The 24,099-nt window shown below is 42.4% G+C and overlaps 1 protein-coding gene across 5 annotated transcripts in view; it reads left to right on the top strand.

Annotated features, from left to right (window-relative positions):
• The window catches only part of AFAP1 (actin filament associated protein 1), a 268,334-nt gene that overhangs the window by 182,913 nt on the left and 61,322 nt on the right, over window positions 1–24,099 (top strand). For all 5 annotated transcript variants that reach the window (XM_082270842.1, XM_082270839.1, XM_082270841.1 and 2 more), the window contains exons 7-8: window positions 16,395–16,487; window positions 18,262–18,343. In XM_082270842.1, coding sequence (XP_082126968.1) covers window positions 16,395–16,487; window positions 18,262–18,343 — 175 coding nt within the window. The remainder of the gene's footprint in view (window positions 1–16,394; window positions 16,488–18,261; window positions 18,344–24,099) is intronic.

The following is a 24,099-nucleotide window of genomic DNA, read 5'->3' as shown; positions in this document are numbered from 1 at the left end:
TAGATAATGCAGGAGGTGTGACCAGGGGGGAGTGCTTGATTGAGAGCATACATTCCTATGTGCTACTTTGTGCACTTGCCAGTTTACTTCCCAGTGTTTTGTCTGCAGCTTGCATTACATGGAGGGCTTGCCAAAATAACTTAATCGGGGGTTGGGAGCCAAAAAAAGTCCACAGTGAGTTCAGATGTCACACAAGAGGTAAAAATAAGTTCCAGGATGCTGAGTAATTGGATTCCTTTACACAAGAGGGAAGAATTTGTGTACTACAAGGTTTAAATAAAACAGACTCAGAAAAACACGTCTCTTCCTCTTCCTGGCTTTTATGGAACTACAAATTCCAGCCTAGAATGAGAATTAAAGGCTATTGAACTTTTAACATTCCTATGCGTGGTGCATTTTTACCATTGGCCTTTGAAAATCTTACATGAGAAAACCAGTGATGGTGGAAGGGCTAAGAGTAAAATTATTAGTAAAAAATGTTTATGTAAATACTTTGAGATGTCAATTATTTTAATTAAATAAATGTAATTGACTAGTGGTAAAGCTTTCACAAGTATTGTTTCAGTGGACAGTTCCAGAAATTAGATTAAAGTGGTTGTAAACCTCAGACATGAAATATGAACAAAGCATATCCCTCTATAGCAAGGGTCTTCAAACTACGGCCCTTCAGCTGTTCAGGAACTACATTTCCCATCATGCCTAGTCATGTCTGTGAATGTCAGAGTTTTACAATGCCTCATGGGATGTGTAGTTCTGCAACAGCTGAAGGGCCGTAGTTTGAGGATCCCTGCTCTATAGCGTGTACTTGTCTCAGTTAAGAGCACTAAGGCTGGCCATACACGGTTCAAATCTCGGCCGGTTTCTTCTGAGATTCGAACTGTTAATGGGCAGGCTGAATGTACCAAATTGATCGATCAACTTGGGTAAAACCAGGCTGCAGGATTCACTGTCTTCTCCCGGCGGGGACTGCTTCCTCTGCAACCCGTGCCCTAGCTAATTGTCATTTCTGTCTGCTTTTTTGTTCCTCTATTTGCATGAGTCACTTCTGACAAGTTTTCCTGACACCACGAGAAAAAAGGTGACATGGGAGGGATCGCCAGCTGATTAACAGTCTGAGCTCTGTCCTGTGTGAAGAGCGTATGTCCCTTCCCTCCAATCGGGGCTCGGAGCTCTTCTCACTGAGCTCTGCAGAGTATAATTTTAGCTCTCCTCCCCCTTCTTTCTGAATTTCAGGCAAGCTTTAAAAAATTCTGGACTTTGAACGGATGTGGAGAAAAAAAAAAGACTGCAGATAAACAGGTACAGTTTTTGTAGGATAATTTTGTTTAATCTCTGTGTATCACCTGACACCAGTCACTTCACTAGGTATATGTAAGGCTGGTCAAAGACAGAGCAATTTTCTTTCCTGCAATCATGGGTTGCAGGAAATAAAATCGCTCCATCCTCCCATCAACAGAGTCAGAGTTGATGGAGGAATCCCTCCTACGGAGCCATGATGTTCTTTCGATGGGAGGGAGGTGGGATAAAGGCCATCCCCGCCGAGAGTACACAGTGATTATTGCTGGCGGCTATAATCACATGTAAAAACCGACAGACTGGTTGTACCCACGTTGATTGATGATCAACTACATTTAGCCTGCCCATACATAGTTTGAATCCCGGCTGGTTCCTGCTGAACCAATCGAGATTTGAATCGTCTATGGCCGACTTAGGGTTTGCAACCACCTTAATCAAGCCCAGTGCTCCAAGTCTACAATGCCTCGTCAGTCGTAGCTGGAAACTTTCCTAATGTAAACCCAGCCTTAAATAATCTGAGTTAGTATCTCCTGGGTTCTGAAACAATCACAGAGCTCACAAGGGTCTACATTTATCTATTTCAGGATCAGGTTCTGGTGTCATATGGGTTTGTGGGGTGGTTTCAGACCAATAATCTTTTTATCGCTACTCACATTCCAGATCGAAAAAGTTTGTAATCATAGGATCATGTTACTAAAGCTTTAAACTGTTTAAATCTATTGACAGCATAATGAACTCTAAGTAACATGATAACCCAGAGTGGTCAAAATAAGGCTAGATTGGGTGTAACGCTCTAAAGATATGATTTACGTAAAACTAATTCTGAGAATTAAAGGGAACAAACACAATTACAACTCAGCTGGTCATTCCAATCCAAGAAGGCAGCAGAAGACAATTTTGAGAAGTCATCCTCTGACATCAATAGCAAAGGGTAAAACAAAATTTAGAGGCTATCTATACTTTTATAACACATTGGCCACCCTGTTTCTATATTTTTTCTTCTTTTTACTTTTCTCTTTAGTTTATTGAGGGACACCGATTCAGATCTTCATAACCGTTGGGTTATACTGCCCCCTACAAGAGTAGGACACTAGGCAGGAAAAAAAAAATCTGGCTACACCCATGGGCAGTCCCAGGGGGTATACTCCCTCTTTCTGCCTAGTCAGGAGTAAGGACCTAGTTCCTTGCTGGGATCTCTGGTCCTGGCAATTTTTTTACTTTTTAGATAAAAAACATTTTTCTCCTGTATTTTTCCTGTGAGATCTACAATCAACTGCCAGGCTGGGCGATGGGCTGGATAATCTAGATTCAGCGGTCACCCTAGTTTAGCCAGTGTGCGCAGAACTCAGCTCCGCGCTAGGTCAGCCGAGACATAGCCCCACGTCTCAACATCCAACGTCTCGCAAAGTCGCATACGATTGGACCTCAGGCCAGAGTCGCAGCGTTCCTCCTGGCCGACAGTCTCCCCATTTTGATGACGAGGAGGTTCTATCTGGAGCGGTGCCCGCCAGGATCCTGGTATGGTGAGTGGCTGTCCCCCCTATCCCCCTGGAGGGTTTCGTGGTGGACGTGGGCCCCTTCTTGGGACAGTCGGACCCCCAGGTTCCCCTCCTTCCCGACAGGCAACCCCCCCCTTGTCATCTGTCCCCATCCTACCCCCCTCCACATATGATGGGGCTGTTTGGGTGGTCTGATCCACCTGTGGTGGGGCAGGGCACTATGCTGGCGAAGGGGGCCGGGGGGTACGTCGCTGTAGACTGAATGATCGACTGTAGGGGGGGGGGGTTGTACCTGGTGGGGGCTCCTGCCAGGGCCCCCCGTCCTGCCTGGCTCCCCTCCTGGGTCCATGTAAGCCTTGTGGTGCCACGTGGGGCCGCCATTTTGTTGTAGCCTGTGTGTTTCTATACATGGCGGCCATGTTTGTGTAGGCCTTTTTGTGGTGGTTTGCCATTGAAAATAGCGGTGGCCATGACAGTGGAGTTCTGTGGGTGGTGATTTCAGCAGTGGGAGCCCCTGGTCCTGACTCCTCGATCCTTTCACTTCCTGATCGCCGCACGTGAAGTGCAGCTTCTGGTGGCTGCAAGTGCCTGTTTCTGTTGGATGGGGAGTCTGGTTGGGATCTCTCACTCTCTCCTGAGGATTGCTTGGAGCTTGTGCCTGGCGACCGGGTGGTGCTGCCAGCGCGGTGGGGGTTGTCCCTTGCAGTGTTTTACGCTTTTTGTGGGGTCCCCCTGGTGACTCATGGAGTCTTTGGAGCACATGTCCCCACCTGATCCCCTCTCTGAGGCTGCAGGGCCCCCTGGGTTCCAACCAACCATCCATCGATGCACTGACAGCGGTCCTGGAGTCCTTTGTGTCCCGGGTGGAGGTGGTCTTCGGGCGACAGGCTAGCAAAAAGTGTTCCTTGCCTTCCCCTGCCCCATCTGTCTCATCAGCCCTCTCTGCTGTACACATTACTGGGTGAAAAACTGTCAGGCTGATTACCTCAGTTGGCAAGCGTTGGACCAAGGGGAGTGGCCCCTTCATCCGGAGGTGTTCATCAGTTGTGTCTCCAGTGGGGCACCCTCGAGGTGGATCTGTTGGCGTATCCACTCAAAAGAAAGGTGCAAAGGTTTGTGGCTCGGTCAAGGGTCCTCTGTCGGACGCCACAGTTGTGCTGGTGGCCCCGCGGGGGTCAGTATCGCCTGCTTTACGCCTTCCCTCCTCTCAAGCTTCTGCCAAGACTTCTACACAGGATCAAGGCAGAAGGGATTCCGGTCATCTTAGTGGCTCTGGACTGGCCTCGCCGGGCTTGGTACACCGATCTGGTGCGGCTGGTCGCCGACGTTCTATGGAAGCATCCTCTCAGGGAGGATCTGCTGTCCTAAGGACCGATCTCCCATCTTGCTTTACAGTCGCTGGCTTTGATGGCTTTGTTTTGCAGGCTGCTGTTGAGAGGACCTGATCCTCTTCGAAGGTGTATTGTTGTTTCCAGGTGGGCTCCAATTGTTTGGTTGAGCTTCTGTTGCCTAGTGGGCTACTGTTTAGCCTTGGGAATTGTTTTGCTGTTTTCACCCCTCATGTTTAACACTGCTTTGGGACGTCCCAATGGTTACAAAGATCTGAAACTGTGTCCGTCAATGAACGAAAGAGAAAATGGGATTTTTGACCTACCATGAATTCCATTTCTCTGATATTCATTGACGGACACTGCACCCACTCCTCTGTGGAGTTGTATTTCTTCTGACAATGCTTGTATCTAAGGGAGGTTGGTGAAATTCTCGCGCTGTCACTATTTATTACTATATGTCTCCTTTAATGCTGCAGGTACTGTTATTGGTAACCTACACAATACAGATACTTATAGCAGGGGGGAGTACCGCGCTTTAAAGGTGCTTAGTGAAAATTATTAAATCATATAAAATATATTGTATAAAGGTGCCTCAGTGCTTCTCAATATAATTGTCACTAATATCCATATGTGCATCCCAACATCATTAATAAAATAAAAAAAGTATAATCAAATATAAATTAAATATTCTCCAATACACAAATAATATCTTACGGGTGGTCTAAAATGCTGAATAATAAATACAGTGCTTGATTAAAATCAACAATACATATGCAATCAGGTGGTAAAAATATTAAAGTGCCAAAGTATTAATACTATCTAATAGGTGGACAACTGATAAAATTAAAAGTAAAAAATTATAGTGCTCCTGAATCCACAATAAATAGTTAAGTGATATAAATTTTAAAGTGCTGAAGTGTCCTTAAAATTGTGATCAAACAAATCTTCTTTCCAAAATTGCATGCAGGTGCTCTTCCGTGCAGTGACCACTAGGTGTCCTAAGCGCTCACCTCAATTCCCTTTTTAATACACCTTGTATTATATGCCTCAGAGTAATGCTCCTTCCTCCTCTATGGCGTGTAGGTACCGGTATTGGTGACCGAATTCCCTCCTTTTATAAATCGGTATACCAGGAGATGTATATGGAACCTTTATGTCTCCAAAATAAATGGGCCAATATAGTGAAGTATAGCCAGTACTTTATTAGAATAAAATAAGAATAATTGCTTCCATCTTTCTCATTGCATAACAAACAATTGGTTGCCGATACGTCACTTCCGGTTGGCTATCCTACGCGTTACGCTGCGTGCCAACGCAGCTTCTTCCAGGGATAACCTGCCCCCCGGTGTGACGTTCTTTATAAAGCACTAGAGCCGGAAGCGGAAATTCCGCCATTTTCTTTGTCTATATGTTGTTTATTATAGACCGGAAGTAGTTCCTCGGCCATTTTACTGGAGTCCCGTATACACATCGTTTCTAATGCTCCCTTTCTCTCAAATTTACCCTTTCAATTTGTGATGATTCAATTCTTGTACTGATCTAAACCCCTTTATTATATGATTAAAATTCATTTATTAGTTTTATTTAAAACCTCGAATAAAATATATACTGATTTAAAACCCGGAAGTGATGTATCCGCAAATCCTTGGTACATATAACATATTGCTATTTACATTGTCTTTCCATTTTTTTATGCATATTCATTCATATTTCCATTACCTTTTATTACTTATTTTACCATCCTTCTAATGTCTTCTCATTAACCCTAAACTGCCCTCTTTTTATTACAACAATCTTGATGATGATATGTTTCCTCTAGACTATATTTTTATTTATTCTACTATGTTTGCTTTTATGCTCCATTCTGTTTCTTATCTAAATTCAATTCTCATAAGAATGCACCTATTAGATAGTATTAATACTTTGGCACTTTAATATTTTTACCACCTGATTGCATATGTATTGTTGATTTTAATCAAGCACTGTATTTATTATTCAGCATTTTAGACCACCCGTAAGATATTATTTGTGTATTGGAGAATATTTAATTTATATTTGATTATGCTTTTTTTATTTTATTAATGATGTTGGGATGCACATATGGATATTAGTGACTATTATATTGAGAAGCACTGAGGCACCTTTATACAATATATTTTATATGATTTAATAATTTTCACTAAGCACCTTTAAAGCGCGGTACTCCCCCCTGCTATAAATGCTTGTATCTAAACTGAGTGCCTAAAACAGAGAAAGGTAGTATACCCCCTGGGACTAGCCATGGGTGTAGCCAGGCTTTTTTTCTGCCTAGTATCCTACTCCTTTAGGGGGTAGTATAACCCAGCGGTTATTAGGATCTGAAGCTGTGTCCATCAATGAACATCAGAAAAATGTATTTTACGATAAGTCCAAAATCCAATTTTTTGTTTTAGCTTAATCTATCTAAGGCCATTTCTTCAGTCTTGATCTTTAGTCTCCTTTAACCACTTGCCGACCGCCGCAAGTACATTTACTGCGGCAGTCAGCCCCTCCTGGGCAAAGTGCCGTAGTACTACATCGCTAGCCCAGGAGCCTGTAGGGGGCAGAGGCGCTCCCGCCCCCGCTCATTCCCCACGCGGACCCGCCGGTCATTCGCGATCTCCCGGTGGAGAGGGAGAAAGGCAGGCGGCTAATGTAAACAAAGCCGCCTGTCATTCTCCCTGGTGTAACAGCAGAGATCATACGATCCTGCTATGTAAGATCGTATGTCTCTGTGGTTACATGAAAAGCCACACCCCTTTACAGTTAGAAGCACGTCCCTAGGGACACATTTAACCCCTGCATCTCTAATAAAGTTAACCCCTTCCCTGCCAGTGTCATTTTTACAGTAACAGTGCATATGTATAGCACTGATTACTGTAGTAATGTCACTGGTATCCCTAAAAGTGTCAAAAATGTCAGTCAAGGGTCCGATCTGTCCGTCGCAATGTCACAGTCCCACAAAAAAAATCGCAGATCGCCGCCATTACTCGTTAAAAAAAAAAAACAATAAAAATGACATAAATCTTTCCCTTAGTTAGTAAACGCAATAACTTTTGCGCAAACCAATCAAAATACGCTTATTGCGATTTTTTTTTTTTTTTTTTTATTACCAAAAATATGAAGTAGAAAACAAATTGGCCTAAAATGTTAAAAAAAATAGATTTTTACATTTTTTGGGTGAATTTCATATAAAAAAATGTAAAAAATATTTTTATTCAAAATTTTCTCTTTTTTTTTTTGTTTATAGCGCAAAAAGTAAAAATTGCACAGGTGATGAAAAAGAAAAGCTCTGTTTGTGGGAAAAAAAAGGACGTCAATTTAATTTGGGTACAGCGTCGCACGAACTGCGCAATTGTCCGTTAAAGTCAAGCGGTGCCGAATCGCAAAATAGGCTCTGGTCTTTGAGCAGCCAAATCCTCCAGGGCTTAAGTGGTTAAAGTCTTGGTCTTTTTTAGACTTTTGTAACTAGCGCTAAAAGTGGGTTGTGGCTGAAAAGACAGCAGAGGGGAAATTTTCCAGTGGGGACATTTGTTGGAATTTCAACTGGCTGAATGCATTTGCCTAGTTTCGTAATGAGTCTAAAAGGTAGAAAGTGAAAGGAAATAAATCCAATAAAAAGGCAAAAAAAAATTCTACTAAATCGCTCTCATGGATGTTTCTCCAGCAGAGAATGTATGTGAAAATCATTCTATGCTTTATAAATAGACGTGAAGTAATCCTACCAGCGTTTGCTGATAAGGTTAAAAAATTGTGTGTCTGTGCTTAGTAGTTCTGCTTAGTGATTGTGATTTACTGCTTCTTTAACCAATTTGACGTCTTTTGGTTAGAATTAACAGAGGACACACTGTAGTTTCCTTGGAACAGTAAGGACTCTTGCTGGCTCTCTACAGTGCATAGAATATATTGTGCCTTAGCCAGATCTCCTGCTCATCACATATATTTAATCAGAGCCATTGTGCAGTTTAACACAGAATGAGCTTTGTGTTGCCAGCTGAGCCGAGTTTGAAGCTGTCTGTGGGGTAGAGGGGAACTGGCTGAGTTCACAGTTGAGCACTGAGTCAGCAAGATAAACACCAGGGGTACCTGAGCCAAAAACTCAAGAATGTTTAATCTGATTTAAAAAGACAATTTAATAAATACTTATGCGGCTCATATAAATAATTGTCTTCAAAACCCCACAGGATCTTATTTATTGCTGTTTTCATGAGACTGACTATGGGAAAATGAAACGATCCTAAGTGGACCTCTGTTTCCAGCACAGAAATATGCAGTAGATTATCTTCTGTAAATTATCTGGAAAAGTTGTCTTGTAGCTGAACTGAAAGGAACGTGTGAATGCATGCTCTTTGTACTGACTCTTCATATTTATGTGCCTGCACAGCCTGATGCATGTGTCCCATAGCCAGGACATAGGCTACTGTAGTGGAAAAAGTTAGATGCCTGGCTGCTATGGTAATATACGAGGACTGTACAGAAAGTAATCATAACTTTTTTGTTTTGTTTTAGCTTACATAGGTCATTTCACATGTTAGCAAAGTTTTGCCTGGTACATGTTAGTTTTTTTTTTTTCTTTCGTTCAACCCAATGGGCTGAGTAAAAAAAAAAACTGAGAAGGTCGCTGTACTAACTATGCAATGTTGTCCCCGCTGTGCTGTTGTGTTCTGACAGGGGGACCCCCACCAGAACATGCCAGTCAGCGCTCACAGCCATTGACTGCTAGCCCTGACTGGATGCAGATCAGCTGCTGGTTTTCTAGCATGCTTGTTCGATAGAGATTGGCTTCTGTCGGACAAGGACCTGTACACGCGGGCCAAATGTCGGCCGGTTTGTACTGTACATGCTGCTTTCGGATGATATTCGGCCCATGTGTACGAAGCTTTACTCTTCTTCTATAGCATGGGTGCCGCCATTACACATCTCTTTCAGGGATATTAGGGTCTTCAATTGTTCCCCATACTCAGGGAGCCTATATACTGGGACTATCCATTCCCTACCATCTGTATACTACTTATTCTCATACAGACACACAGATGAAGATCATTTTGATCACGCCTCTTACTGTTGGCTGATCTTTTGGGATCCTGGAGGGAGCCCTCGGGATAGGTGCGGCTTTTTCTCGCTGCTGCAGTCACTTCCACCTTGCCCTTTAACCACCATTCAACCCTTCGAATTTGATATGGAAGTATATTTTCCCTATGGCAAGATACATGGCCGGGAGAGTGGGTGATTGGCAGTCCTCTTAAATCACGAATTACAGGTTATTTCCTGTTTCGCTTTTTATTCCTTGTGGCCATCTCTTTTTCTCGTCTAGGATGTCCTCATATGTCTGAGACTTTCCTTTTTTGGACCACTAAGAAAGGTGATCGACCGAAACACGTCTGGTCTCTTTCAGGACATCTCAGCCATTCCTAGTTTCTGTGACGTATTTTTCTGGCCACATGTTTTTAATGTTTTTTGTATATTATTATGTTTTTTGTTTTTTCGTTTTTTTTTGTACGACTTTGAAATTTGTATATTCATGTAATAAATATTGATACTCGTATTACTCAAGTCCTGGTCATTGCCATTTAAAGTTCCACCCTTTAGGGGATTTTTGTTTCTTCGGTTCTATAACAGGGATGTTGGCAATTCCCAGGAAAAAGACTGAATCCGAATCTCTTTTTCCTTCTTCTATAGCAAGTTGTCTTATTTTTCATTGCAGCTAAATAATGAATTCCAGATATACTTTACCATCATTGAATTCCACTTACTGATTAATCATGTAATTTGTGTGGTTGAAGGTTATCATCTCCCACTGCATGGTTTGTTTTTAGTGCCAGTTTCCCCTTCCTTAAGGGGAATTGAAGGGATTGTAAAATATTTTTATTATTCTTGTACTACACAATTTCGAAACGCGTTGGATTCTGCTTTGTATCTGTAACTGTATTGTACCAATATTTAGAATGTATCACAATTAATCTGGTTGATCCTTTTTACAATCACACTCGTTCTAATAAACTGTATATTTTACTTAAATTCTATCTTTCTCAAGAGAGATCCTTACGAGTTACCCTTAAAGTCCCACCCTTTTAGGGGGTCTTTCCTTCTTTACGTAAAATATTTTTTTATCTTAATGCTGTCTGGGACTCCCCTCCGCTGCTGTCAATCAAAGTCAGTCAGCCAATCAGGAGAGAGAGGGGGTGGGGCCGGGTCTCGGCTCCATGTCTAAATGGACACAGGGAGCTGTGACTCGGCTCGAGTGCCCCCTCACAACAAGCAGCTTGCTGTGGGGGCGCTCAACGGCAGGGAGGGGCCAGGAGCACACACAAGGGACCCGAGAAGAAGAGGATCTGGGAAACTCTGTGCAAAACCAACTGCACAGAGCAGATAAATATAACATGTTTGTTATTTATAAAAAAAAAAAAAAAAAGACACTTTACAATCACTTTAAGCCTGGTACACATTACAAGTTTTTTTTTCATTCAATCCCGCGTGTTGAGCGAAAGAAAATATGGGACAGAGATGCTGTACTAACACATCCAAAGTTAGTACAGGGATCTCCCCCACTGAACTGTTGTGTCCTGACGGGGGGACGGCTGAACACTCTGATCAGCTCTCTCCACTATTGGCTGAGAGCGCTGATCGGCTGTTGGGTTTCCAGCATGCTCGTCCGACAGGACGAGGAGGGACAGACCGACATAGACATGGGCCGAATATCGGTCGGTTTTTATTGAACTGGCCGATGTCTCCTGATTCAGGCCCCTGCGTACGGTCCTTTAAACTTCTTCATCCTTTGTGCACATTGCTCTTGTCAGTGGTGTCATCTCTGTAAACTTTCTGTAGCCTTCTGTGGATGTTGGACTGCCTTCACCGCTCCTTCATAAAGAACTCAATGATGGCACGGTGCTTCTGCTTCAAATTGATTATTTACTTGCAATAAAAAATAAGAATACGGGTTACTATAGAGGAAGACCAACATATGAAATTTGAACGACGGCCAGCCTATGCAAGTTAGTAAACGGTATGGCCACTTTTGCATTACATTCAGTACAACCCTTGTAAAAGCTTGAAAACCTTTCTACATCACTCACAGAGAACATGATGTTCTGCACTCTTTTCTTGTTACTTACCTGTATTTTGGGTCATTGACCCAAAATGTTATTAAAACCAGAGACAGCCAAGAAATTAACATCGTCAGGAGGGGGACAACTATGCCTCGTTTGGATAAATTTTCCCTCTTTTAGAACTAAATTCCATTTCCCCTCTTCCCTCAGTTGTCTATTTTTTACATAGTTGAGGTTGAATAAAGACAATAGTCCATTCAGTTTAACCTGTGTAGGTGAGTGTGGACGTATTTATTTCCCATACCCCTGAATGTTTTGATCCTTGAGATGTACGTCCAAGAGTCTTTTAAAAGTAGCCATACTCCCCGCAGTTACTACCACTTGTGGCAGAGAATTTCAGTCTTGTAGCCCTTACTGTAAAGAACCTTCTGCGTAGCCTGAGGTTAAATCTCTTCTCCTCTAAACGCATTGTATGGCCTCGTGTCCTCATGCATTCCTTGCGACTGAATCGTTTTTTTTCTATGCTCAGATCACCGTTGAGGTATTTGTAAATCGCTATCATGTCCCCTCTCAGGCGTATCTTCTCCAGGGAGAATAAATCAATCGCTTCTAAATGCTCTTCATAATTAAGGTCCTCTAATCCCCTAATAAGTTTTGTTGCCCTTCTCTGTACTCTCTCAAGCTCCAATACATCCCTTCTGAGGACTGGCGACCAGAACTGGACAGAATACTCCAGATGCGGTCTTACCAGAGTTTTATAAAGTGGTAGGATTATAGTTTTATCTCTGGAATATATGACCTTCCTTATGCATGCCAATATTCTGCAGGCTTTGGCAGCTGCAGCTTGACATTGCGTGCTATTGCTAAGTCTATCTTCTACTAAGACCCCCAGATCTTTCTCCATTTTTGATACCCTCAGAGGATTCCCCCCCCCCCCCCCAGCGTGTATTTTGCTTTTATGTTATTGGTCCCTAAGTTCAATACCATGCACTTATCCACATTAAACCTCATTTACCATGTAGTTGCCCACTCTGTTATTTTTTAGTTCAGGTCATTCTGTAAGATTTCTGCCTCACGATGTGAAGTTGTCTCCTGTATTGACTTCTTTTTAATACTTTACAGTTTAAATCAGCGAAATACATTACAGGTGCATCAAAATAAATGATGTGCAACATCCTACAGTTTGTTTTCATTAAGCTACCCATGCACAAATCATTTTCTTTCATTCAATCCACAGGTTGGACGAAAGAAAATGACTTGATTTTCCAATCCACACACTTTGTGGATGGAGGAATTCTTCCCACTGAGCTCTTGTATTCTGACAGCGAGGAGCTATAGCCGGCAGCACTGATTGAAAGAATTTTCCAACGAGCTGATAGATCGTTTTGTGTACAACCAGCCAGCCCATACATGGATTTAAATATGGCCGGTCCCTGATTAACTTTAGAAAGCAGCCACAGTCTTGAGTGGAAAGCATGCTGCAGAGAAGGACCCTTCTTCTCTTTTGGCCATGCAGTGGTGGTCTCTCTCGCCACAGAGGTCCGATTCTCCCCCTGCTAATTCATACCTATAGCTCAGCAAACCAATTCTCCCTGCTGATTGGAGAACCCTAGCTCTGACTGAGGAATGAGCATGTTGGATCTCTGAAGAGAAACCACTGCTTCCATAGACAGCAAGTGTCCATCACTACGTCATGCTGGCATGGGACAGGCATTTTCTAAAGAAAACAAACCAAACTGAACGTTCAATTGGCCTTTCAATAGTACTTTCTTGTTTTTATACAGGGACTAGTGGGGAAACAGAGACAACAAGATTTGTAAATTCACAAGGATATTGTAAATTATTTATTTATTCACTGATTTGCCAGGCATTAGGAGCCTCTTCCCTCTTCTTGAGGTCATATGTTTCCATTGAGGACTTTCTGCTTAGACTTTGCAGCGAGGCAGCTGTGGGTAAGGAGGATCAGGTTTTTTTTTTTAAGCCATTATTATTTAGACCTATGCAGAAATGTGACCCAACTAACAGACATATCCATGGACTTTGTAGAAGTCCTTTCGGAGGCAGATTACACTGCTCGCCGATTGCGGAAGGTGGATCATACCTCTGCATGTGTGTTACTGTCACCGTACAAACCTGGCAAACACCAACTAGAGAATTACTACCTATAGTTGACCTTCCAGAGCTGAGGTCACCTGGGGACCAGCAAGAAGTCTACGGCTATTATACAAGGTATGAGGGTGGATGATAAGGGGGGAAAAAAAGAGAAGAGAAAAACATATTGAAGAAAAGAAGGGGAGCCTTTAAAGAATAGGGAAGCTAAAGGGTACAGTGTGGAGATCGGGAACACTAGGGTCAAATATGAGAAAGCGGAAACTATGGTCACACCCTGTGGATACATCACAGTGTAGGAAGGATGGGAGTCAGAGCAGAAGCCTAAGACGGGTTCAACTATTAAGCGATCTGCACCTGCAAAAAGATGCCTGTGTATACAAAATGCCTCGAAGGCCGGAGAATGAGGTTTAGCAGTTGTAGGCATGTTTGACCTATTCAAAAAAGAAGAAAACCTACCCCATTATATTAAAAAGGACTTCAAAAGATCCCAAAACCTTGTTAAGTATGAGGACTCCAACTCCGAATTTTCCTTATGGCTGTGACCCCTTGTACAGTCCTTGACTTTTATTTTGGACATAGCGGAATGTTGACTTCATGATAAGTGGCATGTTGTAATTACTAATCCTGCTAGATAATGTTTAGACACCTGTAGCCCTCACCATACGCTGCATCTGCTGGCCACACTTGGTCCCATTATCTGCCAAAGTATACATTGTGCACAGTTTTCCCTGCTTTTTCCAGACCATTGTGGCTGCACTAATTAGATCAGTATGATCTGTGTAAGAGGTTGCGTCAATGTGTGTTTGTTGATTTAGGGCATTGTTCCCCCTAATTACGGAGCCCTGTGTGATGGAGACCAGTTCATCTTGTCTTTTGTGGTATCTCGTGTTTTTGTTTAGATTGGTCATGTAAGCATAAAGGCTGTGTGCCTTAGATGTCAGCAGATTCTGACAACTTTCAAGCCACCAACAAGACCCGAGGAACTAGAACTAAGGCCATCACTTTTGTTTTCTCTGGTTAACATGAACACCTAAAGCTGAACTCCGGCATTCCCGCCAGTCTTGTATAGTTCTACATTCTCCTCTGTTGTAATAAAAATGCTTACTCTGATGTCACTGCACACTGTGAGCTTCTCATAGTATGCAGTTGAAGCTGCAGCAAGTCTCGTTTCTGGAATGGAGGAATCCAACATCACCTAGCTCTTTTCTCCCCAACTGACCAGTCCCTGGGCCACCGCTTTTTATTTAATGGATTTAATGCCTCGTTTCCACTGAGTGGTACGGTACGGTTCGGTTCAGTACGGTACAGTTCAGAACGGTACACATTGCGTTTCCACTGCCAATAGTACCCTTTCATGATAGGCGTGGTGTAGCAGGAAAGCTGTGATAGATGATTCTCTGTCAACCAATCAAGCTCCACCCTGTTGGTACGGTACTAATGTGCTTGGTACCCCAACGAAAGAGTACCAAAAAGTGGTACGGTACAGTTCAGTTCGGAATTAGGGTACCATTCATAATGGAAACTGCATAAATAGCGTACTGTACCGAACCGAACCGCACCAGAAAGCTCAGCGGAAACGAGCCATTAGGACATAGGACACTTTACATGCCAATGCATTCTGCTTAAGATGTCTATGCCTCCAGACTGATACCCTCCTATCAAGGCATTTTAAAAGCCCACTGCTTGCATCAGGGCTGATGCAATCTGTCTGCATTGCATAGAGAAGCACCAAAGGCCCAGTGAATAAACATCAGCGTTAACAGTATCGTTTTCTTTCTGGGACGGGTAAATGTGCCTACATAGTGTGTAGAGAACCTGCAAAGGTTAACCCCTCCCCTCAGGGCTGGTCTGCCATAGGCAAAGCGGGGATTGTCTGAGCCACAGTTCATTCTGATGCGGTGAGGGATACTGTGGTTCTGCGGGTGTCAATTAAAAGTTAACACCCCAAAAGCAGGCCGAAAACGCAGTGCGGGTTCCCGAACCGGATCACATGAGTATAAACACGCATGCCATCCAATTCCGGTGTGGCTCGAAGAAAGGTGCCTGCACTTTTTTGACGCGGATGCAGTACGATTTGAGCCACCAAATGTGAATGTGGTCGAATCACACTGGACAAAATCGCATGTGATTTGCACAGGAATGCAGTTCGATTACTGTGCGATTCACGTGCACTTCCCAGTGTGAACCAAGGCAGATACAGCACTATAAGGTTGTTACCTGATGTCTTGGCTGTTTCTAGCTTCAAGCTAAACAATATTGAAACTAAACAATACAGGGAATTTCAGTAGAACAGTGAAACATCAGCAAGCAATTGGTATGAAAAATAATCCCTTGCCCATCATAGGTAATAAGGTGTAAGTATGACTTGGTGGTAAAGTTGGAATTTCAAGAGTGATCTATGTACATTGTAGGGATTTTATCAAACGTTGTTGTGAAGTCCTACCTGTTTCTTCTCTGAAGAAAAAGCTATTTGTTGTCTACAGAGTAAATCTGATTGGGACTGACTTTTTCTTTATTATTTAGCTGATGCACTTGCAGTGTTCTAATGAGGAAAATTGCAGTCAGCATCCTTTTTAGAAGCGATGAACCTTTTGAGAGTCTCATCAAAAATGAAATTCCTATTGCAGAGGTTGCCTAAAATTCGACTTGTATCTTGGTGCAGACTTTTGGGTAGATCAGTGAGTTAATTACACAAGCAGGAAATTACATTTCTGGGAGTGTTCTATACAGTGGTGTAAGGAATATCTCTAGGTTGCAGTATTACATTGAAAATTACAGCGCTGCAGATCGAATAGGAAGGGTAATTTTAAATTATATTATAATATATATATATTTGCTGTTTTTTTTCCCCCCCACAAAAGTTGGGTTACCCTTTAAGATTCCTCTAAACCTTTGTTAATGGACTCCATGTTAACTAGTATTATCTGTGGTTGCAGGTTACTCTTAAGCTGGCCAAACATACCGTTTTCTCTGTTTATTTCTGATTACATACTAATATTTAGGTTTGACCTCGTATTATATGGTTTTGGTAAAAATCTATCACTCTGTGCTCCTGCATTGTTTCTAATGTTTATCCAACTCTTTTGTTGCAGGTGATAAAAGACGTGTGCAGCAGTTGTGGTGGGCCTGTGGACTCAGATGGGCAGTCTTCAAGCTCTCCTATACCAAAGACAGAACTGGAAAAGGTATAGAGCACACGTCTGCAACATGAACTGTAAATTTCCTGTGTTGTAAAGGAGAACAAAGTTTTACTTGTTAAATTATTAAATTTGTTAAAATAAAATTGTTAATTTCTGAGGAGATATTATGGTCATATGGTCATATTATGTTACCCTGCCGCAGTCCCTTCTTTTCACGCCACCAACTTCAAAAATCAAGCTTGCGTGCTAAAGCTCTGCCAGCCTCTGCTAAATACTTAGGACCTAGTGGTGACCTGCAGCACATCTGCGCATGCACACATCTGCGCATGTAGTGAAGGGAGAGTTTACGAGGAATAAGGCAATTTACCTTATTCACCATTATCTAGACAAAGTGTGATTTTAAGCTGTGCAGAGGGGGGCCCCATTTTAATTGTTACTTTTGCTCTAAGCAGGTGTTCAGCTTTAAAGCGGAACTAAACTTTCCTTTCCTTTTTAGCCAAGGAAGCTGCCATCTTAGCCTCTGTTTGATCTGCATCTGCCATGGTGCTGCACATGTGATCAGTTATGACACCAGCCATTTGATGGTTTTACAGTTTGGTTGAAAGCACAAGCAAATATGACAGTTATATTCCAAGCATGCTGGGAGTTTAACAGTTTTTTATTAAACCGTTAGATTGATGGGTTTAGTTCCGCTTTAATTACATGAAGGCCCCTTTCACACGGGCGCCTCTGCTAAGCGGAATTCCCTTGCTCAGCAGGAGATCTCTCAACTGAGCAGGCGGATGACAAATGTGTGTCCACTCGGCTATGCAGAGCGAACACGGACACAGTCCTGCCCTCTATGGGGCAATCGGATGGAAACAGACCACCTGTCCATTTCTATCTGATGCCATCCGATCTGATCCGCCGGACAAATGGGGAATAGGACCACCATCCGTCTGTTTTTGGCAGACCGGATCGGATGGCGTCAGGTATCAGCAGATGTGTTCGCTGACATCAGCCGCTCCATAGAAGAGACTGGAGGGTCCGATCAGGTCCACCTGAAAAACTGCCAGGTGGACCTGATCGGGCAGCCCGTGTGAAAGGAGCCCATGTGGGATCCAATACCTTCCCTGATCACCCCTGAAAATAAGTAATTACGGTAACTCCCCTGTCCAATTTCTGCTGAGCCTTTTCTGTATTGCCTGATCACACTTCTAAATCTATCACTGCCAGGTTCTGCATGCTGCAACCCTCCAACCCTCTCCTCTTTCAGTGGAGAGTTTGTATTTTATCCAAGCACAGTACAAATTCGCTACTGGAACTATTGGCGATCACTATACACATGCATTACAAATGAAGTTACATTTTAATTATAGTTTGGCATTTTTTAGGTGGATGTGTATAATGTATAGGCAGGTTGGATGAATGACTATATATGCTTAACTTATCTACGACAGGATACATTTAAAGCCTTGTTCACACAGGCTTGCTATAGCCTACACATGCAAAGGCCGTGTTTGCCTGCACTGTATTGCACAGGTGTTCCATGCATCCCCATTCATGTCAATTGGAATGAAGTTGTCTGCACACACAGCCGCTGCTCACAATTAGATAGCCGCATTAGGTGTGTGTGCACGGCCCTGCACATACACTGTCTGCGTCCGGGGTTGTGCATCTGCACTCTTACATGAATGGGACTGCTGGCATGGGGATGCAAGAAATACCTATGCATCCCCTTGCAGCAAACGTGGCCCTCACGGGCATACGCTATAGTATATCTATGTGAACAAGGCCTAACAATCATAATGCATATATTATACATATTTTTCTCTTCCAGAAATTGTCATTAGAGAGACCCAGCTCTGACGGGGAGTGTAATGCAGAGAACGGCACTGCAGTTGTCAATGGAAAAGAGCCTGGTATGCCTTTGTTATGGTCTTAATATATATCCCTTTGGACGAGGTGGAGATCGTTGTGTCATTTCTCTGATTCACCATCTCAGGCAATCAGAGAACCCCTTGCATTCATTGAGAGAAATGCAAGGTGTTCTGTGAATGTTGCCCATGCCAAGCAAGCAACTCCTTGTGGATACTATGCAGCAAAGCTGCTGCTTGGTACAGGACCTGGAAGACCGCTGCGATCACTATAGTAGCGGTGACTACTACAGTGAATTCCAGCTTACGCTTGGATCCCACAGGTATGGCACATATATGCTTACATTGGTGCAATTTGGACCAATGTGACTGTGCAATAAAAATTCATACCTGGGATTCTGGTTTAAAGGAGACACTGTTACCAAATTAAAATTGTATGGTCGGAATATCAAGTTTTTATAATGCTTATTTGCAGTGGTTTGCTTTTTCACAGATTATTTTGGTATTCATTTTCAATGTGCTTTTGAACTTTGTAGAAAATGTCACTTCTCCAGGGGAGTCAATTCCCTGGCACAGTCCCCCCCCCCCCCCCACTCCCTACATGTCCGTCTCTTCTAGCAGCGTCTAATTATTCTCTGTGCAGGCCCAGCTCATCTGCCCCTCAACTTCCTACATAACTTTTTATGTAGTAGCTGGGGGAGGTGCAAAGGGGAAACCTATAGAGTGACATTTGAGTGACAGCTGTGGGTCTGCTGGAGTTGCTGATATCATATCCAAGATGGCGCCACCCAGCAGCAGTCTCAGGCCTTTTGATGTCTACACAAGGGAGGCTTTTGCAGGCATATAACATGCAGGAAACATGTTCAATGTACTTATAATCTTATGGGAAGTTTTAAAATGTATAGTCTGATGACAGGGTCTCTTTAAGTGTTATTATCTCCCAAGCTGTCCAGATATTACAGGCCTGATTCAATTCTAGTAGAACAAACTAGTTCAGTGGTGGTAAACTTTCATGACATGGGGGGCCTCAAGTGTGGCCCTCAACATCACCAAAGGGCTGCACATAAAATTCAGTGTATAATTAGTGCCAAAGACCACAGACACACAACAGGACCCCAGTCAAAGATTGAGCATGATACAAGAGATGGTCGGAGACTGCAGACATGGTGGTCAGAGACTGTGGACATGGTACAGGAGATGGCCAGGGACTGCAGACAAGATGGAAAAGATGGTCAGAGACTACAGACATGATACAAGAGATGGTCAGAGGCTGGGGATAAAATACAATAAATGTTCAAAGACTAGAGATATGATACAAGAAATAATCAGAGACTGTGAACATAGTACAGGAGATGGTCAGAGACTGCAGGTAGGATACAAGAGATGGTCAAAGAGTTCTGGCATGGTATACAAGATGGTCAGAGACTGGGGACATAATATAGAAGATGGTCAGAGAGTGGGGACATAATATATAAGATGGTCAGAGACTGTGAACCTGATACAAGAGATGGTCAGAGACTGCAGATAGGATACAAGAGATGGTTAAAGAATGCAGACATGGTATACATGGTATACAAGATGGTCAGAGACTGGGGACATAATATATAAGACGGTCAGAGACTGGGGACATAATATATAAGATGGTCAGAGACTACAGACATGATACAAGAGATGGTCAGAGGCTGGGGATAAAATACAAGAAATGTTCAGAGACTAGAGACATGATACAAGAAATGATCAGAGACTGTGAACATAGTACAGGAGATGGTCAGAGACTGCAGATAGGATACAAGGAATGGCCAAAGACTGCATACATGGTATACAAGATGGTCAGAGACTGGGGACATAATATATAAGATGGTCAGAGACTGGGGACATAATATATAAGATGGTCAGAGACTGGGGACATAATATATAAGATGGTCAGAGACTGGGGACCTAATATATAAGATGGTCAGAGACTGGGGACCTAATATATAAGATGGTCAGAGACTGGGGACCTAATATATAAGATGGTCAGAGACTGGGGACCTAATATATAAGATGGTCAGAGACTGGGGACATAATATATAAGGTGGTCAGAGACTGTGAACATGATACAGGAGATGGTCAGGGACTGCAGATATGATAGAAGAGATGGTCAAAGGCTATGGATATAATACGAGGGATGGTCAAAGACTGCATACATGGTATACAAGATGGTCAGAGACTGGGGACATAATATATAAGATGGTCAGAGACTGGGGACATAATATATAAGATGGTCAGAGACTGGGGACCTAATATATAAGATGGTCAGAGACTGGGGACCTAATATATAAGATGGTCAGAGACTGGGGACCTAATATATAAGATGGTCAGAGACTGGGGACCTAATATATAAGATGGTCAGAGACTGGGGACATAATATATAAGGTGGTCAGAGACTGTGAACATGATACAGGAGATGGTCAGGGACTGCAGATATGATAGAAGAGATGGTCAAAGGCTATGGATATAATACGAGGGATGGTCAAAGACTATAGACATGATACAAGAAATGGTCAGAGACTGAGGACATGATACAAGAGATGATCAGAAATTGCAGACATGGTAGAAGAAATGTCAGAGACTGCGAAAATGCTGCAGGAGACTGTTGGACTGTGAACATGCTATAGGAGTTGTTGGAGACTGAGGATAAGAAACATATTAAAATAGACTGCTGGAAATCATAGCTATAACAGGGCAGTAGGGAATACAGATTAATGTCTGCAGGGGCCATATAGAAAGTGCCAAAGGGCCGCAGAATTGGGGCCCGGAACCTATTTTGTGAAAGAATACTGCTTAGTGTCTCTTCTGGACACACATACAGTATGTGCAGGATCGCCTTTTCTGGGCTCCGTATTAGTTGCTTGCTTTTTTTCACCAAAGTGCTAGTTGGTATGTTTTCTGCTAATTCAATAATTTCCTACCTTCCCAATATCCCTAAGTTGATGTATAAATGGTTTTCCTAAGTATCTAGTTTATTCATTCATTTTATGTATGTACTTGTTTTACCGGTACATTGGCTTTGTATTTATTTTTTCTAGTAGCCCCTGCAGTGAAATCATCAGCACAGAAATAGTGTGTTCCGTACTTGTAGGAAAGTCATTATTTTCCATGGATGGAATATATTTCCACCCATGTAGATTTCCTCTACCGTGTTAAACTTTTCACCTTTAGGCCTTTTTTAAAGTGAAGGTGACTGTGTGTTTAGCCGCTTGTGCTGAATGATTTAAATGGGACTTTCTGCCACATTCTATGTCTGGTGGGATGGAATTACTTCCTTGTCATCCCCCTGGGTAGACCACCCTGGTCTCCTTACAGCTCCAGACCTTGTTCTCTTGTTTCCCTTTATAGACAGAATGCTTCCGTGCTATATTTCATCTGTGTCTCTGGTTCCTTTATGTCTGGTCTCTAATTCCCAGCAAATGTGGGGCATAGGATTTCATCAACACATATCATGCATTGTTCTTTTCTGATATCATTGGTCCAGGCAACAAAGGATATGTTCTGGGAGCACATGATTTGAGCTATTACTGCATTGCTTACCCTAAAGCTCAACTCTGGGCACACAATAAAAATTACCCCGCACTGCAAGGGTTAAGGCTAGGGGTACAGGGATAAGACCCGATCCATGAACCTGCTTCCACAAAGCCTCCCCTCCAAGTTGCTCCTGACCATCGTTACATGCCTTCCTCCTCTATGTACAATTTAGGGTTTAAAGCCTTGCATTGCATTTGATGATGCCAAAGGACCACCCAGAGTGCCGGGGAGAAGAGGAGAAGGCCAGAGCCTACTGCAGTTGGGTGTAAGGCAAGTCCTTCAGCATCCTCTTCAGCTCCCGCTAGACCTTTGGATTTTTTTTTCTCTATCCAGGAGTTGGGCTTTGTTTCTTAACTGCAGGCAGATAGAATAGACACAATTGAATGCAGCACTGTAATTATTAATACATTACTTTTTTTTTTAATGCAAGCATGAGTAAGTAGCTGCATTTCCTTGGTATAAGCCTTCTGCTATCCCTGTGCAGCAGGCAAGCAAGAAGCCAGTCATTTCACATGATGAGCATGCTAATAGGAGACAGCAGGGTGAAGGAGAGATCAACACATGCTGCACATTGTGCTGCTTCTCATTTCACGGTCAAGTTACAGGGTGGAGATGGAGAGGAGACCTGAAAGTTGAAGTGAAACTGCAGCAGGGAAAGATCAGCCCCCCAGGCAGGTCTGTACTGGGTATTAGAGCTTTGGAAATCCTAGGACTGGGTGGATAGAAATATTTTTTTTTTGGCTGGTTAAACAGTTTTTATATTTATATTATGTATATTTAGCTGTCTGTGTGAGATTCTGTTTTACACTGATTTTTCATATGACTTTCACATATTTACAAGTTTTCACTTCTGTTTGTTATTGTAGTGTGTAGGTTTTCCATTAGAGGGAGCTTTCAGTGGCTCCATTCGTTTACACAGACTTTATTTTACCAACCGCTGCCACATTGTGAGAATGAAAGGAAATAGCTGATCAGTTGCTGCAGGCAAACAAAAAAGGGGCCCCTTGCCCTACCCTTGTCTTATATACATATATCCTTGATAGTGCTTGGGTCATTATCATGGTCCTGAACAATTGCGTTATTTTCTATGTTTGCTGCAGGCAAAGAGCATCAAGCTTTTCTCAGCATTTCCCCAGTCCCTGTGCAACCACTTGTGAACTGGCAGGGCTGAATGACGACAAATTCCATCATAGTGAGCTAATGACAGTGATGTAGAACCTACAGAGTCAGTAAAGACTTTCCATCACTTCTAATTAATTCTAACATCTTTATCAGCAGGGACTCTGGGGGTCTGCTGGCTAATTACAGTATGTATGACATAAGAGTTGAACTGGATTTCCTGTCTTCTTATCATAAATGTTTCTCTAATGAGGGGGATACATGATGTAGTAATTGCAACCCATCATATTCTATGCCCCAATATAGCTGCGCTAGGTACGGTGTACCAATATGCATCAACAAAGGTATAAATAAAGATATAGATAAACATATAATTAAAACCTATATACACAATTCCTAACGTGACCAATGAGTGTCCATGAATTCATGTAATATCATGCAATAGTTAGCGCTACAATAAAGCATATAAGCATTAAGCCTGTAAACCCAATTTATAAAGAGTCCATAATAAGTAATATATGTGTGGTATCAGGCAGTGCTTCACTGAATTCATCAGTAAATCACATAATCTTCTATAGAATCAAACCACCTTTGTGACACCACAAATAACACGGGTCGCATGAAAGTCACACCTGAATGTTTTACATGCAACAATTTTTTATTTTTATAAATTTTTATATTTTTGATTATTATTGGTCAGAGCCAAAGTCGCATCCAAGTCGCATGTATCCAAAGGTGCACCCCAAGTAACACAACTGTGGAGTCGTACAAGTGTAAATGGAGTAAAGTAAATAAATAAGTTGTGCTAAAATTGAATAATATTTAGCTCAAAAAATATTATGCAAAATGGTGAAAAAATTATTGAGAAAATATATAGTAATAAACATATACTACTGAATGAAATCACAAATAATGTTCAAATGTTCATTAAATTGTGTATTCCGAAAATCAGAAGTCTATGAACAATCCAAGATGAAACTGGTGAAGCCACTAGATGTACAAACTTCTTACCAGAAACAGGTAAATCAATCGCCCAAATCTCAGAATATCAATTCTGGTCGAACTGCTTCCAAATGACTCCTCAGATTTCCATGATGTCTCAGTAGTCAAAATGCCAA

The sequence above is a fragment of the Pelophylax lessonae genome (genome assembly GCF_965119305.1).
Source record: "Pelophylax lessonae genome assembly, chromosome: 1".
Lineage (NCBI taxonomy): Eukaryota > Metazoa > Chordata > Amphibia > Anura > Ranidae > Pelophylax > Pelophylax lessonae.
The sequence above is the reverse complement of the archived record's forward strand: the minus strand, read 5'-3'. Positions and strand labels throughout refer to the sequence as shown.